The 24,084-nt window shown below is 39.2% G+C and overlaps 2 protein-coding genes across 2 annotated transcripts; both read left to right on the top strand.

Annotated features, from left to right (window-relative positions):
* Positions 1-1,183: 1,183 nt before the first annotated feature.
* On the top strand, positions 1,184-18,100 carry LOC119144350 (carboxymethylenebutenolidase homolog). Its single transcript, XM_037379587.1, is given in 8 exon segments — positions 1,184-1,419; positions 7,479-8,398; positions 9,306-9,448; positions 10,229-10,320; positions 11,028-11,051; positions 11,054-13,008; positions 14,434-14,524; positions 18,000-18,100. Coding segments are annotated over 5 exon segments (468 nt in total). The 5' UTR covers positions 1,184-1,419; positions 7,479-8,345; the 3' UTR covers positions 11,210-13,008; positions 14,434-14,524; positions 18,000-18,100.
* CMBL (carboxymethylenebutenolidase homolog) lies at positions 14,435-22,436 on the top strand. The gene is made up of 6 exons (XM_037379585.1): positions 14,435-14,524; positions 16,985-17,207; positions 18,000-18,107; positions 19,195-19,337; positions 20,804-20,895; positions 21,924-22,436. The coding sequence occupies exons 2-6, from the start codon at positions 16,993-16,995 to the stop codon at positions 22,101-22,103; spliced, it is 738 nt and encodes a 245-aa protein (XP_037235482.1). The 5' UTR covers positions 14,435-14,524; positions 16,985-16,992; the 3' UTR covers positions 22,104-22,436.
* The last annotated feature ends 1,648 nt before the right edge of the window (positions 22,437-24,084 follow it).

The following is a 24,084-nucleotide window of genomic DNA, read 5'->3' as shown; positions in this document are numbered from 1 at the left end:
TAAGCATGGGTTTTGGACTAATAAAAGGTCTTTTGGGTGGATTCAGGAGTCCGTGTCTTCATCTCCTCAGCCTCCTTAGCTGAAGCTAATGAGCTGGGTGTTGCAGCTGTGGGATAGCACGTGTGGAACGCAGCTCTGGGTTGTGTGAACAGCTTTTAGAGAAGAGGTGTGAAATCCTGCCTCTACTCCTCTCCAAATGTGCTGAGCCCTAGGTCATCACGGTGTCTCCAGCCATGCTGGGGACCCAGGCTCTCCTGCCATTCACAGCATGTGGCCACAGGTGCCATGGCTTCTGGGGCCCCTGATAAATTCTTCCTAGGCTTGGCCGGTTGACGGTGGTGGTGGATGCCCTGACCTCATCCCAGTTCGTTCCCCTCTGCCCTCATCCACCCTCTTCAGTGTGCAGGTAAGGAGCGTGTAAACTTTCCTCCGGGTCTTTAGATGCTGTACTGAGGCAGGATCCCCCACGCCTGCAGAAAGGGGAGGGTGGTTCGCCTGGAGAGAGGGGCGCTTTCTGTAAGTAACCCCTAGCTGCTCAGCCCGGGCAACTCTGTTCAGGCCGGATCAGATGGCTATGCCAGGCAGCTCCCCAGCGCTGCGTTAAAAGCACGGGGGTTAGCATCTCCTCGGCCGTACTTGCTCCAGGAGATGCCCACGAGGTGGAGCCCCTCTCCCTGCTTGTCATGAAACAGACTTTCTAGGGGCTCCATCCACAATAATCAGCACCCTGAGCGGTCCCAGGTAAATCCAGCAGTAAAGGTACACCGCTGCCAGGAAACCTGCCTTCCTATTAAGCGGGGAGCTGCAGTGAGCGAAGCTGCTGAACGTTGCCCCTGCGTGCAGCAAGGCACTGCAGCCTGCTGGGTTATGATACAGGGAGGGATGTCACCTCCTCCTTGGAACTCGATTCAGAGGGAGCCCTGGCCATGACACATCGTCACACCCTGAATTTCATTTTGCACGGCTGAATGTTTATCGGTTTATCTCCTGTACGTGGCAAAATCAGATTGCCTTGGGATATCATTAAAACTTGATAAGCCAATGAGTTGGAAGAAGCATGATTTGAATTGTACCCTGAGGGTATTCTGTTTATGCTTGCTCATCGTGAGTAAGATCTTTTTTCCTCATATGAACAAATATAAATAGAGGTATACTGAACTGCTTAAGGGGATTTTAACCATGACAGATAGTATTAGTTCCAAAATGCTGAGTTAATCTCTTCACAATTCTCTGTTACTTAAACTTGATTGGCCAAATAGTGCAAAATAACACTAAAATGGCTCAGCAAACTAAAACTCAGTTGAGGAGGGATGCACCTTAGGCAACCCAAATATATATCACTGAAGAAGTAGCATTCAAAGAATAGCACCTAGTAAATCTGAACTTCTGCCATCCAAGCATCGCCAGTGCTCATTAAAGGTAGGGAAAGCCTCTGCTATGATACAGACTGTAGTGGAGACCATTTTTTCCAGTTTCATGTCTGGCACTCCTATCACTTGTGGATCAGAGCTCCCTGGATGAGGCAACAGGGAGCTGCTGCCCTGATGGCATGCCACAGAGGAAGCAGGAAAAGGGCTGATGATGTGTTAATGAGTAATGGGAAGAATAAATGGAGGGATGAAGGAGAAAGCACAGAAGTGTTTCAAACTAGAGCTGTTTTGAGCCTTGTTTCCTATTTCATTGTTGATGCTGTAGCCCTAGGTTTGCCACTGTGGTGGGAGAACAGCACAGATGCTGTTGTGCTATGGCCACAATATTAGAAGTTCACAGATTGGACTCTGCCTAAACTGGGTCTTAACAAAATTGTTTTGCTATTAGGCTTTATTTTATAGATGGGGCTTATGTGATAGCCTAAATCTGGAAACTGGGAAGAGTAAATCAAGGCAATGGAAATGCCAGATATCTTGTGTGGGCTTGATAAAATGTGACAAAGTGTCTAAAACTGTAAGACTGTAAAGTATAGTGGGTAATTTTTTTTTTAAAAGGCAAGATATGCAGCATTTTGAAGTCATGGTGAAACTTACACTTCATGAAGCTTTGAAAAAAAAAGTCAAAAGAGATGACAGTGCAGCTGATTTCTTAGGTGGAAATCAAGCCTGAGTACTTGGTACGTTAAAAGTCTTCATGTGTCTGAACGAAGACATGTTTGAACTGTATTTCATTTGAAGTTTCACAAATGCAAAGAGCTGATCTAAACTGCGAATACAGTCAGATTCCTAAACTAACAACCTTCTGCTCATTAAATCTGTGGTGATTGAATTACATGTAGGTGAAAATTAGAATTCAATTAACAAGCAACTTTGAAAACATAGGTTCTTGCAATTTTTATTTAAATGTATTTTAGCTGTACCATGTAAATTCAGTGGGGTGTGGTGAGAAAAATAGTGTTTTGCTCATAGTCTGCTCAACATCTCTGTTAATCCCTTCTGTGAACTATTACATAATTTTGGAAATCTGCATCCATGTTGGTTTAATTAGTATTTTTTACCAAGCACACGTTCTGTTCAAAGGAAGGTTATGCTGTGCTTTCTGCTTGTTTGTAGAGATAGCCTCAGCAATACAAGATGATTTACTGCTTTCTGTGAATAATTTGTAAACATTCTTTGAGTCATTATGTTTTTTAAAAAAACTTACTGTTGCAGCACATTGGTTTTGTTTATTAAAACTTGGCAATACTGTTATTTTTGTTTAAACACAGCTTGTGTTTTAACATATATTTAAACATATATGTTTTAAAAGAAAGAAGTCTTTTACTTAAATAGAAATCAATTTTTGTTGGTTTACTGCTCAGATGAACTGCTTGTGAAGGAAAACAGTTGGCAAGCATGATGGTAGGAGAGTTGTTCTAAATCTGGCCAGTTATACAGAGTGCGTTTAAAGCCTCAGGCCTTTGCTTTGCCTGAGATTTAGAAAAGGTACTTTTGCCTCGTTGTAATGTCAGTCAGTCTAACTGGCAAGCTAAAGTCCAGCTGCATCTTTCGGAGTTTATGTGGTGATTGATTGCAGAAGGTCAGGAGGCAAGCTTTGTTCGGAAAAGTCATTGTTGGGAAACGTCCTTGAAGGGGGCCAGTTCTTGGTGCTGGGAACCTCTCCATGTATCACTGCAAAGTGCATAGTCCTGTGAAAAGAGCATAACTGGTGTAAAGAGGCAGCATTCAGGGTAATTTGTTTTCTTGTTTACTGTGTTTTCTTGTTTTGTTTTTAATACCATTTACCATGTTACCCACTTGCGGAGAAATTGAAGAGGGCAGGGAGTATTGGGAGTGTATTAAAGGTCTTATTTGACATCTGTCTGAATTAGAAAATCTAGAAGGGGATAAATAGTTTAGATATATTGCTAACAAAGAATAGTTAAGCATTGAAGAGTGCATTTTATTTGTATTGCCAGCATGCTGCATTTCACTTCAGTAATAGGACCAGCCAGACCAAGGAATATCATTCCAGTGCATGCATTTGCACAGGAAGAGAGACTAGCTCTTGTTAGTAAGCAAACGGTGCCATTTTTATTGCTTAAGAGTGGTGGCAGGCCTAGCTTAAACAGCTTATCAGACTAAGGTAGAAAAAAAGGCTCTGTATATGACCACCTACTGCTTGGTGGAGGGGAAAGAGGTGGGGGGGCACCAAAAGTTAGTTGGGTTTAAAGAGATGCTACAGAGGCCTATCTCCACTTGAAAGAAACAAGAAATTAAGCTGGGCTTGGGGGATTCTTCTGAGAAGACCTCTTTGGTCATAGACTCTTCAGAAACCATTCTTCACTTGAGGAGAAATGGAGTAGTTTCCAGTTTGTCCTTTAAAATGTACACCTCTAGAGAGAAGTTATGTATCTGCGATGTATGAGATTTTGTTATATGCACAACATTGGTGTACGTCTCTGTATTCCTCTGACCACTCTTAGTTCAGATTACATAGCATGTAACTCAGAGAAAACCCTCTGCTGATTTACTTTCTCGAGTTGATTGTTAGAACTTTTAGAGATGCCAGTTAATGATGGGTTCCCTGAGAAAGGACTGTATGCAGCAGGTGGTACAAAGGACCAGAAAAGTGCATGTAGGGCAGCAGCCTTGGATTCCCCATGGAGCAAGGGAAAGGGGACATGCACAATGAAAACTTGAGGAGAAAAGGTAGTCAGAAAAGCAGTGCGTTGACTGTGGGGTTACCAGGTGCCAGCCTGTGAAGAGATGTAAGACCACGTGAGAGGAATTGTTATGAAGCACAGTGTGTGGGGACATGACATAGTAGTTATCACACACTGGATTGCTCCAGGCAGAAAGCTAGGAATGGTGGACAGACATAAGCCTTTCTTCTGGCCTTACCACACTCTGGCGCTGTGATGACTGACCTGGAATTCATCAATATTTATGGCAGCCAGAGAGGGCTGGTGTCAAGAGCCTGTTTACAATAAACACCTGGAGCTTTAACTTCTAAACTTGCAGTATCAGTTGGGTATTACTAGGTGTCTGGAAGGGGCTGTGGGGGCTGCTTGAAGATTATGATCCATAATTACAGTTGTTACTGAAAATAAATTATATTACTGTTTGTCCTTTTTGCTTTCCTGCAGATTCCTAGATGCCTAATGAATTGAGGCGCTGCCCATGTGATATTGGAGACAGGTTTGGTTATGAGGGTGGCGGGCAGGAGGTGCAAGTTGAGCACATCAAGGTGTATGTTTGCAAACCACCTGCCAGCACAGATAAAGCTGTGATTGTGATTCATGATATATTTGGATGGCAACTCCCAAACACCAGATACATGGCTGATATGCTAACTAGTGGATACATGTAATAAATCTTTTCTTCTCCAAGAAATCCCACTCTTTATGATTTCTAGCCTTATGTTAGAACTGTTACTCCCATTCATTAAACTATTACCAGGGCAGTTTGAGTGATGTATTTCCATAATTCAAAACCACAAAGGAACATTGCTGTGAAATGATGCAGAGCATAGTATGCTTCCGTTGTAATTTGCTGTTTACAGAACTGACTGCACATATAGAATATATAGAATATTAAGAACGTGATGCAGTAAAAAGTGATTCTGATAATTTTTCCAGCAGTGTGAGATGGCTTCAAAATATAGTATGTTTCAGTATGAAACAGAAGCGTGTATTCTGTTTTTAGAAATCTTTTTAAAGTAAACAGCCATTCAAGGTAAATTATATGACGTATTTAAAAAAATTGTCATTGGCAGAAATATGAATGAATGTCATGTATTTTGAACATGATATTGAATGTACACACTGAATACGTGCATATGAATGTTTCATATGCACACAAGGGGTATTAAATACAATCCCCTTCACCCCACAAATCTTTCACACTCATTTTCAGTGCCCTACAGCAGTTACATTCCAAAATGCAGCCATGTCTTGCAGTAATGGGATACGCTGCAAGGTACTCCATTTGCAGTACACATTACAAACATTGAGACTGGCCTGCAGTTCCAAAAAGCAAACCTCCACCTAATTCTGTAGTGGTCTAGTACGGAGAGTTGGTGCCTTAACTATTCTCAGTCTATGGAGTGTGACAGAAGACGTCAGCAGACAGTTGCCATGTGGCTGAGATCTGCCTGTGGAGCTGAAAGGAGCTCTGTGTCTCTGCAACATAAGGATACTACCATTGTGAGGATTAGGATTTTCTGATACACTGGAACAATGAACTGGTCATTAGTCTGCTCCTTGCTACTGTCTTTCCTGAGCACTGGACATCTTCTGTTCTGCTGTGTGATTGGAAATATGTTTGTCTTGTGACCAAATGCAATCATTCATGAGGCTGGACGTAAAGCTCTCATGCTGTGCAGGATACTGGCAAATCACTAGTATGACAGTGTGCTTCCTTATTACAATAAGAGTCTGCTCAGTCAAAAGTACCCAGTGTCTGATGAGTTGGTATGTCTTCACACTACCTTACCTCCTCTAATTTTCTCCTGTGATTCATGCCACGTCATACTTTGTTTTGTAATACCTTCTTTCCCTCCCTCCACCTGTACTGCTAATCCACAGTGGTCAACGGAAGAATGCTGGTGTTTCAATTGCTCAAGGCAGGAGGAGAGCTGAGAGTTTTCAGGTAGCAGTGACTGAATAAAGAGAGGCCGTGCGTGTCTTCCCTGATTGCTTCAAGATGCTGCTGAACTGGTGCACCAATGTTTATTGAGAGGAAAATAGCTGTATGTTTTCCTAGTGTGGATGAGGAGCTATGAGAGCTGTATTTCAGAGACCACACTAAGACTGGTGGCTTGTAGTGTCTTATCAGGCTAGTCTGAGTGGGGAAGAACCTGTTCTTCTACCTGGTCTTGGGAAGGTTCACTTTCAAAGCAATACGTAGCCCTTCTGCCCTTCTGACAGGTACTTATCCAAAGGCTGTGCAGTTTTGCCTATACCTATACCTTTACAAACACCAGTATGCTGTGGATGTCACTGTTGCTTTTTTTCACAGAAATGATCAAACACCATTGAAAAAAAATCAAATGCTTGCAACATAGTTTGGTCTGCTTTAGGCCAAGCTGATCCAGTCATTTCACCATGATCATTAAGATACATACGGTGTGTCTGAGGAGGGAAAGAGCCAAAGGCATTCAGTAAGTGAATGATGATCATAGTCTCCCAGGGATCCCATTGTTTCCCTGTGGGCTGGACTTGGGAGAACACCCAGCAGCATCTGGGGGTGACCTAGTGCTGGCAGCCTCCAGAGTCCATGCTTGTTTCCTTCTGCATGAGGAGACGGCATTATCCACTAGTGACTGCACCACCACAACTCCGCTGCTGGCCACACAACACATTTCAGCTGAGGTCACCCTGAGCCAGGATTTGGGCACCCCTGTGACACAGGGAGTCTTTAGTTCTGAGTGGACTCCTACTGTACTTCCCTTTTTCCAGTCACCAGATGATGTCCCCAGAAAAATGCTCCTCCCTTTCTTCCCACACATTTTCTCTTCACTTGGTCCTTGCTGACCTCAGTCCATCAAGTGCTTGGGTTTTTTTCCGAGCCTCATAATACACTCTGCAGTAAATAACTATTGTATCTAATTGTCTTTGTTTAAGTGGGACCCATTAATAATGGATTTATGTTAAATGGTATTATGTTGTACGCAAAATCTGTAATTGTTATAATCAGGACCTAGTCTGATAATCTTTTACAAGATAATCTATTGGTTTACTGTGTATAGTTTCAAATTATGTACTCACAGCAGGTAAAATACTAGGGATAAAAATATTTGTATTTTCCAGATTTGTATCACAAATTATGTGGTTTAGTAATTGAAAAAAGCATATATAGATACCTATAAATAATTTCTAAAGCTCATAGGCATTTCTGTAGAATAGTTAACAATGATATTTAAAAACATTGTTTTCTTAGAAAAAAGAAATCAAAACAAAATTATGCCTGGATAGAAACTTTTCATGCTATGAAGGGTCAAAAAAATCTCAGTGATTGATTAATTAATTCAATTTCAATTTTTTTTGTGTGTGTCTGTGTGTGCAGAGCCATCTGCCCAGACTTTTTTGTGGGAAGAGAAACGTGGAAGCCTTCTGATCACTGGTCCAAGTTTGATGATTGGCTGAAAACTCAAGATACTAGGAAAATAAACAAGATGTCAGGGAACTGGATATCCCATTGCCTGCTGCTGTCACATACTGCTTTTTTTTGTTGTTGTTTTTGTTTGTTTGTTTGTTTGAGATTGGATGCAGCTAATCTACCAGTGAAGGTGTTTTTTTTAATGCCTCCTTAAAGTGGATGGAATCAGTGACCTTTTATTTTTGCCTTGAATAGAGTTCAAGAACAACTCTCAGCAGTGGCTTAGGGAAGAGTTTTGTCAACTGATGCTGATAACATCAGCTGTTATAGACTTCAAGTTGTTTCCTCTGCCTCAAAAAGCATGGTTTAAAAATGACCTGTGACACAAGCAGTGAGAAAGCCTAGTTCTCATCTTGAGTCTCACTCTGTGTAACAGACTGGTATGTTAAGATATTGTATGGAAGGAAGAAACGAGTTTTTGATTGCGCCTAGCACAGTGTAACTGGCCCCAGGTGGCTGATCATCTGTTGTCACGGTGCATTAAGGGCCGCGGCTCCCCAGGGGACAGGGTGCTGGGAGCCAAGAGGAGTATCAGGTCTTCCCCTCCTGTGTGCAATGCTGCCCAAGCACTTATCAGCAAAGACCTGTCAGTAGCAGAGGTGCTGTGCTGCCTTGATAGCACAGAAGGAAACTCTTGGCAAGACAATACTGAGAAGTGATGAGTCTAATTGGAGACCAAACTAATTAACTTCCTGGGAGAGCAAATATCTTTCTTGGACTGTTGGTAGTAGCTACATTGAAGGTTGCTGGGCTTAGGTATTCGGTAAGAAGGTTATGGGAGACATAACTGAATCCTTTCCAGAGAGCTCCCCTCCTTTCTCAGAGGGGTCAGTTGTCGTGGAAACTTTTTAGTTTGGAATCTGTCCCCTGTCCGCTGCAATGGGGAGGAAGGGTTGGGCTCTGCCTGGTATTTCTTACAGGCGATTCACGTTTCAAGTGTTAGCTCCAGTGAAGAAAGAATTTTTTGGCACTTAATTTGCTTCTGTCTGTGTGTGTTGGTGGATGATGTGGTATTTGCGAGGCTGATGTATTAAGGGTGTGTATAGCTTGCGTGCCGCAGGGGGCAAGGAACTGGGGCTGAAAATATAGTTTTGAGGTGATACAAAAGACTTAACTGCCACCAATACTTTCTCTTTACTGCTTCTGCATGTTGACATCTGCTTCAGGGGTAAATGTGTTTTTTTCAGAATACAGAATCTTGATAAGATGTATTTCAAGCTACATTATAAATTCTGAAAAGATCTACCTTGTTTGTTACATTGACTTTCCTGCAGCAAATATATGGGATTAGCTTACAGTTATTGTCAGCATTTTGACTGTCTAATGAATAGTATTCTCTAGAGAGGTTTTTATTACTTTTTCTATCTACATTTACAAAGCAAAACTTCATCAGCTTATTTTAACCCTTAGGTAGGTGTTTAATCAATCATCTACTTTCCATCTCTTTAGGTTTCCTTTGATATATGTTGATCACGTTGCATTATTATTTAATTCCATTCAGGTCTTTTTTTTTTTTTTTTTTTTCTCTCTTTCTGATTATTTCAGATTAGCAACCAGTACTATTGGTCTGAAATAATGAATTATTTAAAGTATGTGAAAGAAAATATAGTAACAGCATGATATAGGGATCTCTATGTTTTATGTATCTTCTATGCATCTCTAGATTTTCTTTTCAAATTTTCAAATACTGGTTTTACAATGGGTGCTTAATTCTCATTTGCTTGTATGTTCCAGAGAAGCTGATGCTGTGCTTAAATATCTAAAGGAACAGCATGGTGCAAAGAAATTAGGGGTCATTGGTTTTTGCTGGGGTGGTATTGCTGTATCTCACCTGATAATGACATGCCTGGAATTAAAGGCTGGCGTATCTCTCTATGGTAGGTAAATACAGGGATGTAATACAAGCAGGTATTATATATATATATATATGCATATTATATTGCTTAAGTACTTCATCTAACATTGTTTCTTCAAATCAGGCTGTCAGCTGATGAAGAGAGGTATTTTCAGCTGAGTAGGGAAGATATTACGCGAAGACAGTGGTGAAGGTTTTTGCTCCTAGTTTCAGAACGGGTCATAGCAGACATCTTTATTTCAGATCTGGACGGACATATGTGTTGTCCTTCAGTCACCTTCCTGATTTAGCTCCCTTTTCCTGTTTACTACTGCTCTGCATGCTGCAGAGCTAGAAATTCTCTTAGGAGCAGAGTATTATTTTTGCTGTAGCTCTGCGAGGTTAGATTGTGATTATTTTAACACCAGCTTTCCTCTTATGCTCTGCTCAAGAAGTTGGGATAGCGAAGCTGCCCTTTGCTAACATTCTCAGAATGTAAATTTTGTACTATTTACTAAAGCATTGACTTTCCCAGCCACTCAAAACATTCAAGCTTGTATGCACAGAAGGTATTTTTCAAGTTTTATTAAGTCAGATATTGTCTGTATCTTAAGAAAATGGCTTAAATAGACTTACAATCTTGGAAGGTATTCTACTAGGAGTCATGGTTACAGTAGCTTGAAAGTAAAGCTAGTATGTATGGCTGCATATTGCATGAGACTTGAAAACTTTTCACTGCAGAAGCAGAGTGCTGTATTTGAAGCTGGATTTCACCTTTAAAAGTCAATCGTGATTTTTTTTTTGTTTCTTTAATGTTTTCTAGGACTAATCAAGAATTCTGATGATATAGCCACTTTCCTGAACCCTACGTTTTTCATTTTTGCTGAGAAAGATGACTTCATTCCCCTTCATCAAGTATGCTAATAACCTCTGTCTTCTTTCATTTTTGCATGTTTAAAATTCCATCCAGAATTCGGAATCAAAACTCAGCCTCATGATACTGCTTGAAGGGCAAAAAATAAGGAGAAAAATGGAGCGGAATGCGGCAAAACAGAACAGGAAGGCTAATGTAACCTAGGCAAAGAATGAAAACTAGATATTTTTTTTTCTTCTTAAGACTCATTCCTTTGTAAAAGTATGTAAAAGTATGGCTAGTAACCCAGGTAAGAAAGCTTTATCAAAATGTCATCGCTTTTTTGAAGTATTTTTTGAAGTATTGTACTCAGAGAGCTATCCTTTGCTGGATGATACTGTTTTCTATTGGTCAGAAACCCATAAACCATGTAGGATACACCACATTCCATCCACAGGTGTTGTTAGAAGCTTTTGTTCAGTTGTAGTGTATTTAGCATTGCTATATATTTCACATATAGGAAGTACTTCTGTCCATATCTTTGCAGATTGTTGACCTGCCTTTATATTCTAACAAATTTTCTAGACCCTTACTGCAAAGGTGTTTTTTCTTTATATAATTTTACTTTTTGTTTTGCCCATATGAAGCTTGGTTACTAGTTTCTAGCCTGAATTATAAATTAGGGAGTTGGATTATGAATAAGATGAAGAATGGTAGCATGTGTAATATGGCTATACTGATATAGTTACGACTGTGCTCTCTATTACAGGTCACCCTGCTGGAGCAGAAGCTACAAAAACAAATTGTGAAGTCAATTATGAGGTTAAAACTTACCCTGGACAAACTCATCGTTCTGTACATCACAGAAGAGAAGACAGCAATCCTCAAGGTAAGCCTTATATTGAGGAAGGAAGAAAGGATGTGATCAACTGACTGAATAAATACATTTAATAGAAGAACAAGCAACTTAAATTGTAATCCAGTTATGTAATACACTGTGCAGATTTTTGATGGCACATTTTAGAAAACTGAGGGGAAGGTTTGTTGAAATAGAAATCAAATAAATAAGTAAACAGATTATTTTAGATGTTTTTGTCAGTAGATTCTAATGGATACTTCCATATTATGTTCTTTCGAAGAAGTCTTAGATTTCACTTAGCAGTGTCACGTTTTAATATTCTCCAGTTCCTTGAGATTTATCTGAATGTTTGAAATAAGACTAATGTTAAATTAATCTATTTGTGTATTATGGCCACTGTTCATCTAATCTACATAAATCACAGGTTCAAAATTTAGGGACACAAATACATTGCTTGGTGAAGCTTATTTTGAAAGACTAGGCTTTCTTGATTGGTATGGTGGTGGCGGATTCGTATTTAACAGGTGACGTAAGTGGGCATATCTTGTGGCTAAGGTTGTCCAGATGGAGTACTACTTTCTCAGATTACCTCTGGTTCTGTGAAACACTGTAGGTGATTTCCTGGTCAGTTTAGGAATTCAAAAGTGCCGTGCAATCTGCAGACAAGGCATTTTAATGTGTGGCTTACAACCATGGTTGCTGCTTAAAGAAGAAATGGTACATGATTTTTGCATAATGCGTCTTGTTACGTAATTTTCCCATTGATGATATGAGAAAAATCTAGTGTTGCATCAGCTCCAGATTGCATCTAGTCATCGCCCAGCCTCTGTCAGGGGCCAGCAGTGGCTGTGCAGGGAATTGTCCCTCTCACTCCACGATCTGGCAGCCAGCTGTTCAGGACGAGCTGTGCCTGAGGTGGATGTTGGCACTGGAGCAGTGTGTTGAATGGACGGACCTAGCCTCTGTGGATTTGCCAGACCCTTTTTGAACCTGCTTGAAATGCTGACCTCTAGTGCATTTTATGACAGTGACTTCCATGGTTTAATTTATGCTTCATGGGGAGAAAGGCTTGCATTCATTAGTTTTAAACCAGCTGCCTAGTATCTTCACAGGGTGCTGGTACTTATAAAGTTGTAAGAAAAAGAAAACAATGTTATGTCCCTTTTCACCTTCTCAGTGCTACTAATAAAGACTGCTATGTGCTTTAATGGGGAGAAAATGTAATTTAGGAAAGTCTTAATTTTACTAAAGACAATGTCTCAAATTAAATATCAGAGCAACATACATTGTGGTGTGTCTCATGTAAAAACAGTCAACAGTATTAATTAACCATCTCTTTCTCAATGGGATTTTAATTTCTTTTGCTTTTTCCCATCCATGTTTTCCTCTTTTACATGCTGGTAATGGCCCTCTGTCTTTCCCATGGGGAGGTCTTCAGAGAATTCTGGCTTGCAGCTGCCTATTAACTGTTGTTCTTCATACAATACCATCTATATGTAATGTATTAATCCAGCTGTTAACCTAGGTGATACTGCTCTCATAACACATTTTTGCAGGAGATGAGTGTAGAAGTCTGGAAGTTTATTGTACCTTAATTACCCTGGTGTAAAACCTGGCTAACTCGAGATTAGTGGAGTTCCATTAGCATTAGCAGGTTAGCCTAATGTGCAAGAGGACGATCAGGGCATATATTTAAAGAACAGCAGTCATTCATAAATACTGAAACGGCATGTGTTCTGTAACACTAACACCGTGACTAAGCAAAAAGAAAAAACCAAACTGAGACGCAGCATTTGTTTGAAGTGAAAGGGTAGCTACAAGTTACTACAAGTACAACCAAACCATGAGAACTGTAAGTCACTAAGAGTTGGAAATGCGCGATCCAAAACAGGTATGTGTTTACAGTACAAACTGCAACCAACTGCATGTACAGAGGTCATTAATGTGTTGAATTAAGTTTTGACTTTGAAGTAAAAAAGCTGCATGGCTTGCCTATCAAGGAACATGAAACAATATCAAAGTAAAAGCCATTTAATTTCTAGAGTTTAATGTTAGTATTATGGTAAAGGGGAATAGTCTTATGTGTAAAGAAAAATTTCCAGAGCCACATTACTGTGACTAAGAGAGTGGAAATGTAATTAAGCAACTCCATTGATTAAGCCAAGAAGGCTCTGCATACATTGCTGTCTTTTTTCTTTTCTAGGAATGATCTAAACTGCCATTTTTTCTCTCATGTATTTTGCTACTGTTCTTTGAAGTTGCTATGGAGTAATGAAGCTCCCTGCATGCTATAATGTGTTGTTTGTAGTATGCAAGTGGGAAAAGCCAAAAAAAATCAGACCAAAAGAAAAGGGTGGGTTTTGAACCTTATGACTCCACTGTGGAGTTCTTTGGTAGGCTTTTTTAAAATTTGACTTTATTTTTGGAATTGTAAATAAAAAGCACTGACTTAGAACACGGGAAAACAGCTTACACATGAGGACTGAATTGCAAGGCTGGTTGCTTTCCTAAGGCAAAAGTGTGGTAGGCTAAAATGCATTTAGTGCTTCTTTTTAGATGTGCCTCTGAGGAAACAGTGAATTTTGGATTGCTAATATCCTTAGATAAAGCTTGTTACAGAATAATCCTAATAATCCAACAAAAAGAAAATCATTAGTATGGGAGGGATACAAGGATCATGCAGTCACTTTAATTCAAAAGGAAAAAAAAAAGTATAAAATATCCTGTGAAAGGATACAAATGTATTTTAAACACTTATATGTACAGTGGTCTACAAAACTGTTACCTTTTTACATATTATTTATTTTCATTCTGAAAGAGAAAATATTTTCCCCATACTATATAAGCTTTATCTGTATACAGCTTTGAAATGATAACTCTACTTCACTGCTTCACCCCTCTGATGACTTTAGATATGTCTTTTACCAATGGATAAATAGTCTGAGGAAATAATGCCAACATAATGTTTAAAAGTGATACCACCTTGACCTTTAAAAGCAAAGGAGCACCCTTTTAAAAAAAAGAAATCATCTAAATGAATTGGTCAGCTACATTAATATGTTTCCTAAGCTGAAAAGACCTCCAATGCTCAATATCATTTTGTGTAAGTTAAAAAGAGGCTTTGGTACTCAGCTATTGCAGTGCTCCTCACAGCAGCACACCCTGCCTATGCTAGCAGTAAAATTAACAGCTTTAAAAAGAGAGAACTTTCAACTTTGTCACTCTGCAATACGCAGAGATAAGGGCAGTAACTTACATAACTCTTATTTGAAGAAACCTGATGCTTACACTCACCGCTTTCATTTTTATGAGTTAGCACTTCCTTTTGGGATCACATTCAGCACTAACCATCCACGCTGAACTCTTGTGACTCGCCTCTACTATCTCACACACTTGCTGTGCTACAGGTAGGTATTGGTTTTGTTCAGTTTTTTAAACTTTCATGGCTTTTCCTCCTAAGAAATGTAAACAAGTGCATGCTGAGGTCTGACTCAGCATGTTCAGGGGACTTTCATTTTTATGTACGTGCTTTTTTTAAAGAGTGCATGCTGATTTAAATGCTATCGGGGGCTACTTTTTTCCCCTAAATGTTTGAGATGATGGTTCAGAAACCTGTTATTTTCCCTGCTGAGGTGAGGAAGACCTCTTAGGAGGAGGACTCAGGAGAGTCTGTTGGAAGTGAAAGAGCTGCACAGCAGTATCTTCATATTTCTCTGGTTGTAGGTTCATGTTTCTGAAAAATGAAGTTACTGTTTGGTCTTCGAATAAATGCTCAAGTACTTGCAGGTGGAGGTGGTGGAACACCAAGGCTATGGGTTTACAGATATAAAAGAATAGCTTTGATGGATGTAAGGAGGGGGCTTAATTTTTAAGGAATGTTTCAGTAACGTCTTAGAAATGGAAGAAGATACTGTTTGTATGTAATGCATACTATGGCAAATGTTGAAACACTGGAACGTTTTGACTACGCTACAAAGCTTGCAAAGTCTGTATGGCTTATAAACCACACAAGCCAACACTACTCCTCACAGGCTTGTGTCTGGAGCTCTTTTCCTCAGCTGCTATATCTGCATCTTTAAATATTTTATGTTTTAGATGTTGCTTTACGTTTTGTCAGCTAATGTGAAATGTTTGCAACTAAAGCCTTTAAGGACTGGTGAAGGTATTGCATTTGTGTTTCTGGAGTTCTGAAATGTATGTTTCTTTAATATTAAGTTTCTGGGTTTATTATATTTTTCTGATTTTAGTCTAATCAAAAGGAAATGGTTTGTGAATGGAAAGTTAGTTATCAACTCTAAACTGTATTTTGTCTTATATACTTACCTATTAATATTTCTTTTGTGGTACATTTATTTTAAATCACAAGTCTTATACATGAGACTAGAACATGTGAAAAAAAACACCTCTGGGTGGGTGTGGCTTATTTTTTTTAAAAAAAATATAGTAGAGGATTAGTATATATGTGTGCCCAGAGTTAATACAGCTTTTGAACACAATAAAGCTTGTCTTGAATTGATCTGTGAAAATGAAATCTCACAGGATCTGCAACCCTAGCTCTGCTAGTACCTTTTGGGATAGTCTGAATTTTAAAGTCTGCCAATCCAGAGCATCTTGGTCCCTGGAACTCTGTGCAAAACTCCTGGTTGTAGGGTTGCTTGTTTGTTTGTTTGTTTTCCTAAAGCTGTCCTTTTAGTGCCACAGCTATTTAAGTCCCACTATGTCAGGGACTGTTCAGTAATCTGCTTTTTCCCATTTCTCTCTGTCAGTGTATTCAACATAGTAAAGTTTGAACATCCTTCTTTCTGTAGTAGCAAAGTTTTCTTAGTACACAAAAATTATCGGTAGAGCATTTAGGTAAAGCTTTATCTAAATTCTCTTTGTGTTCTTTAATAATTTGCAGATGCTCTGTGCACATAAGGTCAATGGCATAAGATCATTAACTTGAGACCAAGATGCTACATAAATCTCTGTTAGAATCTGCTGGCATTTTTTGACCTTTGTGAATTGCTTGTTTTAGTTTAAGCAATAGTTTGTAAAAAATTAACTATACCCTACTGTTACATTCCTGATAAAACATTTGCCTCAACTGAAGGAATTTTTCCTTATGTTCAGTTTTCTTTTTTCCTGTCTTAGAGTTTGAATGCATTCCTTATTAATTTTTAAATAAATACAATTCTATACTCTGGCTTTTGCTGGCATATTTTTCTTGGCACTTCCCTTAAGTATCCTCCTTCAAAAGTTTGCAATAGCTGAGGCTGAAGGTGGTTAGAAAAAGGATTTCTTGACACTGGAAAAGTAAGCTATGGAAAATCTTAAGTCTCTGAAGAAAAATACCATGTTTAATCTAAGTGTAATTATGTACTATAATATATGTAATAGAGTAAGTTATATCTTTCTACACAGTAGCCATGTTGGGTTGGTTTTTTTTCTTGAAAACACCAAGTCCTGTATTAAGCCTTTACAGTCTATGCTAAAGAAAGTTATGTATTCCTGACAAGGACATACACAAGATGAAGAGTGAAAGAATTGGTTTCATTGCTATTTAAATAATTTGTGATGGTTGTGTTGCTGGTTGGTCATAACATAATTTTTACTGCATTACTTACTGTAGAGCATGGAAGTCCTATTTATATACCAGATTCCCTCTGTAGAGTTCATAATATAAGTAATTCTAAAGAGATTATTGTTTATAAGAAAACCCCAGTGGGCTTATTAACTAATGTTGCATTTTAGGTCTAACAGTAATCAGCATGTTCACAGTGTCACTGTAATGATTCAAAAATGGAAGTCTATGATACTACTGTGTTTTGATCTATTTCAGTATGGTATGATGTGGTATTCACAACTGAATAATTTTTGTTCTTTAGTATCACGCATGGCTAATGAATCGAGGCCCTGCCCATGTGATATTGGAGACAGGTTTGACTATGGAGGCTGTGGGCAGGAGGTACAAGTTGAGCACATCAAGGCGTATGTTTGCAAACCACCTGCCAGCACAGACAAAGCTGTGATTGTGATTCATGATATATTTGGATGGCAACTGCCGAATACCAGATACATGGCTGATATGCTAACAACTAGTGGATACATGTAAGAAATGCTACTGTTTTCAAAGTGTCTTTTTAATAAGGAAGTTTGTTGAACCAACTATTTCCTGAATTTATATAAACCATACAAATAGAAATAATTTCATAGGGTTCCCTTACATGTTTCTCTGAAGAGTTTCCTGTTTCTTAAAACAGTGTAAGAAGTCTAACATAGGTGGGTAGTCCTACCATAGCGAGATAGTATGCAAGCACAGAGGAAGAGAGGCCAAACAGGAAAAAAATCTTGGTTTTATCTTTCACGCCTCATGAACCCAAAGCAGCCTGCTTCCTTCCTCCCAATGTAGCATCTGTGCAACTTTGCCATTACAGTAAAAATTCCAGAGAAGCTGAAAGTCACTCCATGAAGGTAAACTGTACCAGCTTGTGTCAAAGAAAGAAATAAGTCTTCCAATATGGAAAAACCCATATTGGGTATCCTCTTTCCTGTATTACAGGATTAGCATTTCCTCTAGCCCAAATGTATGTACCATGTAAACTGTAGGTTTTTTGTTTGTTTGTTTGTTTGTTTACATTCAGTAGGAAACAAAGTATTTTCAATTGCAGTTTACAATTTGTCAGATTAATGAATTTTAACAGGGCAATATGTATCTAGAAGTTATGCTAAGTCTCCTTATTAGATGTAGAAAAATAATGAGGGTTGCTGTACAGTTTTGATGTAGATTAAATTCTATGTATATTCAACAAAATTAATTTGTTGTGTAGTACACATGGACTTCCCTTTAATCCTTTATCAGTATTATTTCATGGGCATAAAATGTTTTCATGTTTCTTGCAGAGCCATCTGCCCAGATTTTTTTGTGGGACAAGAAGCTTGGAAACCTTCTAATGACTGGGCAACTTTCAATGACTGGCTGAAAACCCGAAATGCCGGCAAAATAGACAAGTACAATCATTGTTCCCTATCCAGCAAGTGTACAACCTCCTTTTGTAGGGAATTTTGCTTCAGTAAGGATGCAGGATTAGATCCTAAATTATTAATGGGTCAAATACAGCTGGATGTCCAAACCCAGAAATTCCATGCAGTTTGTGGGTCAAGCTCATGATTATGTGAGAGGTACTTTTTGGAGAAAAGTAGAACTTTGAAAAGAATAGAAGCACCCACTGTTTACCTGTGCAGAGGGTAGAAGTGAGATGAATGACTCAAAAGAAAAGAACCGTCAAAGGCTAGAAAATGCAGCTCGCTACTTCCACCTCGGTTTGATTCAGTTCCTGCATGTAGCCACAACTTCCGTGCATTTTAGATAGGGTGCAAACACAGTCCCCAAACACTAGGGAACATTGGCCCTGCTCCCCACCAGATCCCAGCTGGTTCAAAGAATACTACTTTCCCATTCTTCTAGCTATATTATTCCCATTTTTATCTGATGTGTAGCTTGATTGTATGTTACTGCTGGTTTTGAAGCAACAATCTCAAATCTACTTCCACAATTTCATTAAATATTTGTCTCCCTGATGAGAGATAGTTTACCTATAGTCACATCTGTGATAATGGGATGCTCTTGATGGGCTGTGTGTCTTAAACTTTTATTTGTGTTAGCCTATAAGACCACTATTGCCATTTGTGAAATTAATTGGACTGCTGGTTATAAAATCACCTTAGGTTCCAGTAACAGAGTCTAGGAAGACTGATTTTCTCCTTTTTCTTCTCCCCTGGAGTTTCTCTTGTATTTTAGAAATGACTAGTAGTACACTAGTTGTACTAGTTGTGGGTTGACCCCAGACAGCAGCCAGGAACCTATACTGCCACTCCTCCCAGGAGGGACAGCGGAGGGAACAGGAGGAACAAAGCAAGAAAACTCATGGGTTGAGATAAAGACAGTTTGATAAGTGAAGTAAAGAGCAAAACCAGGAGTCACTTATCGCCTCCCACAAGCAGACAGATGCCTAGCCAGCAGCTCTGAGCAGCAGCCACCTTGGAGGCCAGGGGAAGAGAGCTAGAGCCTTAATTTGCTTTCATTTACATGTCTTAGAGAGGTTGATGTCATCCTGAAGTATCTAAGGGAGCAATGTGGTGCAAAGAAGATTGGTGTCATTGGGTTTTGCTGGGGTGGAGCAGCAGTACAACATCTGATGCTGAAAAATCCCAATTTAAAGACGGGGGTGTCCCTCTATGGTAAGTCTCAAATACCTATTATGTTCTGAGCAGACGTGACTGGTGCAGGAACTTACTCTGTAGGAGTATTCCTGTAACAAAATTCAGTGTGACATCTTATGGAAGAAGGTGATTTTATTCTACAAAATCTTTAAGCAATTTGATTTTGCACACTCACATTTTTGCACTTAATCATAACAAGCAAGATCTGTGCATTCAAGTGGCATGGCCACGATTGCTTCTGTGCTACATGGCATACAAGGGACTCCAAATGTCAAGGCCTCCCTATGGCTCAGGTTCCTCTTGGCTGGTGATGACAAAATGGTTTCTGGGTACATCTTTTATATCTTTTAGGAGCCAACAGTTACCATGAAATGGATCTTTGCCACAGTATCTTGCTTACCTCAGTCTGCGTAAGTCAGGACAGGTGGCTGCCCACTGTCTGGTTTTTAGGTTTTGGTAAACCTATTTGGCACACATCGGTACTCTGTTCGCCCGTTGGGCTAACAGGGAAAGACACGGCAGCAGCGATTTCCAACCTTTTTGCTGTCCTGTGGAGGGTCTTTTGCTGATGACTCATCTGGGCTGGGGGCTGCACAGGCTGCAGCCCTTCAGATCATGGCATGAACAACTTATTCCTCAATGTTACTGCTGGCAGTGGTCCCTTGTTATTAATGTGAACTGTTTTTAACTTTCTGTTTTAACCTTTGTACTCTCACACTTTTATTCTTAACGCATATATGCTACCCTTAATATTTTTGTTATAAAACTCTGTACTTCTCTATAACCCAAGGCAATTTATATTCAGTTGAGATGAAAGGAAGTTGAATGTGTTTTTCCAGAATGATTGTGGGAACTATTTTGCTGCACTGATTTGCTGATCAGCTGAGTCAATTCTGCAATGCTACTTGCTAACATATGAATAATTTTATTTTTCTGTTGTAATAATTGAAATAATGATAAGAGTGGCCAGGGTGGTAGCTGGTTAGTTTTTATATATATTAAAATATATTTTAATTGTAAAAATTACAATATCAATTTGTTATTAATTTATATCAGTATAAATCTATGTACACTGCAATTCTAACTATATGGACTGGTGAATATTTACAATAGTCTTAAAAATGGCCATGCCAGGCTAGGGACAAGCAGCTCTGAAGTGTCCATCTTTCACAGGACCCTGTCTCTGATGGTGGTCAGAAGCAGGTGCTTAAAGAAAACCACAAGAACCAGGCAAATGTAACAATTCTTCCCTGACGTTTTCAGGCAGAGCTAGTCTTTCTGTACTGGATGACATCCCACATCATAGGAAGTTCTCACAACCGAAGGGACTTTTAAGCAAAGCATGTTTAATTCCATTACTTTATTTATTTTTATATATATATATATTATACACAAAATTACATTATTTTGACTGTAGAGTTGTGGTAGCGATTTAACCACTTGAAGTAACATGACTTATTGTATATGTGCTCATTCTTCCCTAGGTGTCATCAGGTTCTTTGAGGACAGATCCAATTTGCTTCATCCCACCTTCTTCATTTTTGCTGAAAAGGATGAACACATCCCATTGGAGCAGGTGAGTTTCCCATCAGAGATATTTGTCTTTTTAATGCTTTTCATGCTTGTTTTGTAATTTGATATTTAATTAAAAGAAAGTAGAAAACTAACTTGTACTTTTCTTCCCCTTTCACTCTTACAGTATTTCTACACAAATTTATGTTGTTTATGTCCAAATAAAAAAGTTTTACAGTGACACTAAAAAATATTTTCTGTTTCTGTTGCAAAATATGGGTGATTTCTATATGAGAGTTCCTAGGAGGAAAAGGACAAGAATACAAAGGAAGACTTTTGTCAAGTTTAGGATAGAAAACCCTCTTCAATCATACTGATGGTGCATAAAATCAGAAGAAAGTTCTCACCTGTACTGGTGGAATCACTAGTTCCAGGAGAATTAAAAAATCCTGTGACTATCCTTTTCCTTCTCCCACTGTCCTGCAGAGCTTCTCTTTTCTGGTACTCTGTCAACAGCCTTCCTGGGGAGCCTGGGTGGGGAATGGCTGGAGAAAGATGATTATCCACCAAGGGGATCAAAGAGGAAGACACACCCTCATTGAGTGATGTTGGCTTTAATTATCCTGCCAAAAATGCCAGCAGCTTTGAACTGCTGATTTTGTATCTGTGCTTCTCCTCCCTCAATTTCAAATTAATTAAAAACCTTGCCTTGATTTTCTTTTTTTTTTTTGGTGGGGCCTATCAGCAGTAACTTGTACAGTGATCACTACATGCGAACCTTCTGATGACACTGAGTAATAGGTGTTTTTACCTTTACAGGTGTTATTACAGTAACCCGTATACTCTTTTGCAGTTTTGTACAGTCACATGCTACTATTTTATTGGGGGGGAGGGGGAGCGGGGGGAAGCCTAGTTAAATAAAGTGTAGTAACAGAAATGCATTTGGGTATAAAATTAGTAGAAGAGAAAATGATGGCATGGACACACTGTGTCTGTCTCTCAGAAAAGTAAAAAAACAGGGCAATTTGAGGACTGTAAATTCATAACATGTTAACTCCGTACTCAGCCAACATGGAACATTCTGTGTTACAGGTCACTCTGCTGGAGCAGAAGCTTAAACAAAACTGTAAAGTTGATTATGAAGTTAAAATTTACCCTGGACAGACACATGGGTTTGTACATCGCAAAAGAGAAGATATCAATCCTCAAGATAAACCTTACATTGAGGAAGGAAGAAAGGATATGATCAACTGGCTGAATAAATATCTTTAACATAAATAAATGCCCATAAAATAAATCCATTGTTGTAGGAAACCAGAAAATCATACAAACTGTATTGATTAAAATGTTCTTAAAACAAACAAAGTATCTTATAAAACACTTCTGCAATAACACTACTTATTTGCACTTGTCTTCTAAGTAGATGCTTAGAAATGGCTTTTCAAATGCTGAAAGCTATAAATGTAAAAATGTCTTTTATATTTGATCTTGTATCTTCAAATCATTAGAATCTCATATGGGATATTTTGTAGAATCTGAAAGTTTCACTTTTTTGTATTAATATCATTATGATAAGAAAGTCATTAAAACTCCACTCATGCTTGATAAATGCTCTCCAAAAAAGCCGTGTTTAGAGTTACTGAGCTGTGTGATTTTCAGCTTTGAGGTAAATATCATACTGGTTTGAAAGGCTGGGATGTTTTCTTGGAAACAGGCTATCCTGTCCAGAATCCATAGAAACAGAGCTAGAAAGAGGGAAGTGGAAGAACAATAGGAAGAAGTGTATGCAGACTGGAAGTGGGCTGCAAAATTTGGAAGTCATGACTGAAGTGACTACAGGAACATGCAGGACCAGAGAAGAACTTGGAGAAGTGAGAAGAGGGTAGGACACAGAGAGACTGTGAAGAGCACGAAAACTCAGAAGAGAAAGAAGAACAAGGCAGGAATAGGAGACTGCCATCAGACACACAGAGAGCATAGGAAGAAGATATGAGTGAAGTCTTCTAATCCCTTTTCTTCCATTTCCAGACTGGTCTAGTAGGGAAAATGCTCAGGTGGGCAGGATTTTCTTGTTGGCTGCCACCTTGTTATTTCCTTTAGCCATCTTATTATCTACTTCATGCCTATCAACTGACTTCTAGATAATCTGTTTTCATATCTTTCAGGCATTACCAACAGCTTAAAAGTGCTACCAGTGCCTTCCTTTCTTCCACGGAAAGGCTGGCCTCCGTGTTTGTCCTCCATTTCCCAGGGACATTGCATGTCTGTCTGTGCACTCAAAGACATCACGGCTCATGGCTCACAGAGGTGCTTAAAATCCCTGAGGTGAATTTCAAACCTTCTCACATCGAGTTATTCGTTTTAATTTTACTTCCCCTTCCGAACACCTGTGCTCCTGTTTCCACTATAAAATTTCTTTCATTCAGAATATGGCTAAAATCACCTTTTGTGAAGATTGATCCAAATGGCTCTGGATATTTCAGTCTTTACCAAACTTCCTGGGCTTAGTTCTTCTTCCTGCTAATAGCCAGCACTTTCCTTTTGCCCTTCTCTCATTTTTGATGCATTTACAAATAATTTTATTACTAGTTCTGTGTTGCTTGATAGTAGTAAACTACACTGCTGCCTTAGCCTTTCTGAGGGGTGTGTTGTTCTTTTACTCCTGTTTGATTCTGAAACACTTGCAGACATTTGGACACAGCTGCAATGGCCTCTTGCTGTGCTGTCTGCCCTTCCTCCGCATCAGGATTGTCTGACATTTAATAATGTCTCTTTCACTAAGTACTGGTGTCCTCCATTCCTTTCTCCCTCACAGTATTTTCATCAGAAGCCCCAGCATCAGCTGAGTTTCTGGTGCTGCTCCTTCCTTCTTTTCAGGAAGGTGCATGACATCATTTCACAATCACCTTGATGGAAATCGTGTCACCTCTCATGGTCTCAGGCAGTTGCCCTACCCTCTGCTCCTCATTCAGAGTTGAATCTAAACCAGCCTGGATGACGTTACCTTCTTATCTCCACTAATCCTTCCAGTATCATCAGGTTTCTCTCTATTGTGGTTTAATTGGGTATCAGAATTGGTAAGGCACAACCCAACACTAGTGACTAAGGGAATATCACTGTGTTTCAGGTCCTTCGGTCCCTCTCGGTGTAATTCACAGCAATCATGTGGTGAGGTCTTGCCTGCATCTGTGATGCTGAGGGAATAGATGTGGCTAAAATATTTTACTGAATGCAGCTGAAATACACGTGAGCC

The sequence above is a fragment of the Falco rusticolus genome, chromosome 3 (assembly GCF_015220075.1).
Source record: "Falco rusticolus isolate bFalRus1 chromosome 3, bFalRus1.pri, whole genome shotgun sequence".
Classification (NCBI taxonomy): Eukaryota; Metazoa; Chordata; class Aves; order Falconiformes; family Falconidae; genus Falco; species Falco rusticolus.
The sequence above is the reverse complement of the archived record's forward strand: the minus strand, read 5'-3'. Positions and strand labels throughout refer to the sequence as shown.

What these genes read in the sequence shown, in the direction of transcription:
- CMBL (XM_037379585.1), top strand. Translation starts at nt 16,993, where the DNA reads ATGGCTAATGAATCGAGGCCCTGCCCATGTGATATTGGAGACAGGTTT. An exon ending in AATGCCGGCAAAATAGACAA is followed by an intron (nt 18,108 to 19,194) that starts GTACAATCATTG and finishes TACATGTCTTAG; the next exon opens with AGAGGTTGATGTCATCCTGA. An exon ending in GACGGGGGTGTCCCTCTATG is followed by an intron (nt 19,338 to 20,803) that starts GTAAGTCTCAAA and finishes ATTCTTCCCTAG; the next exon opens with GTGTCATCAGGTTCTTTGAG.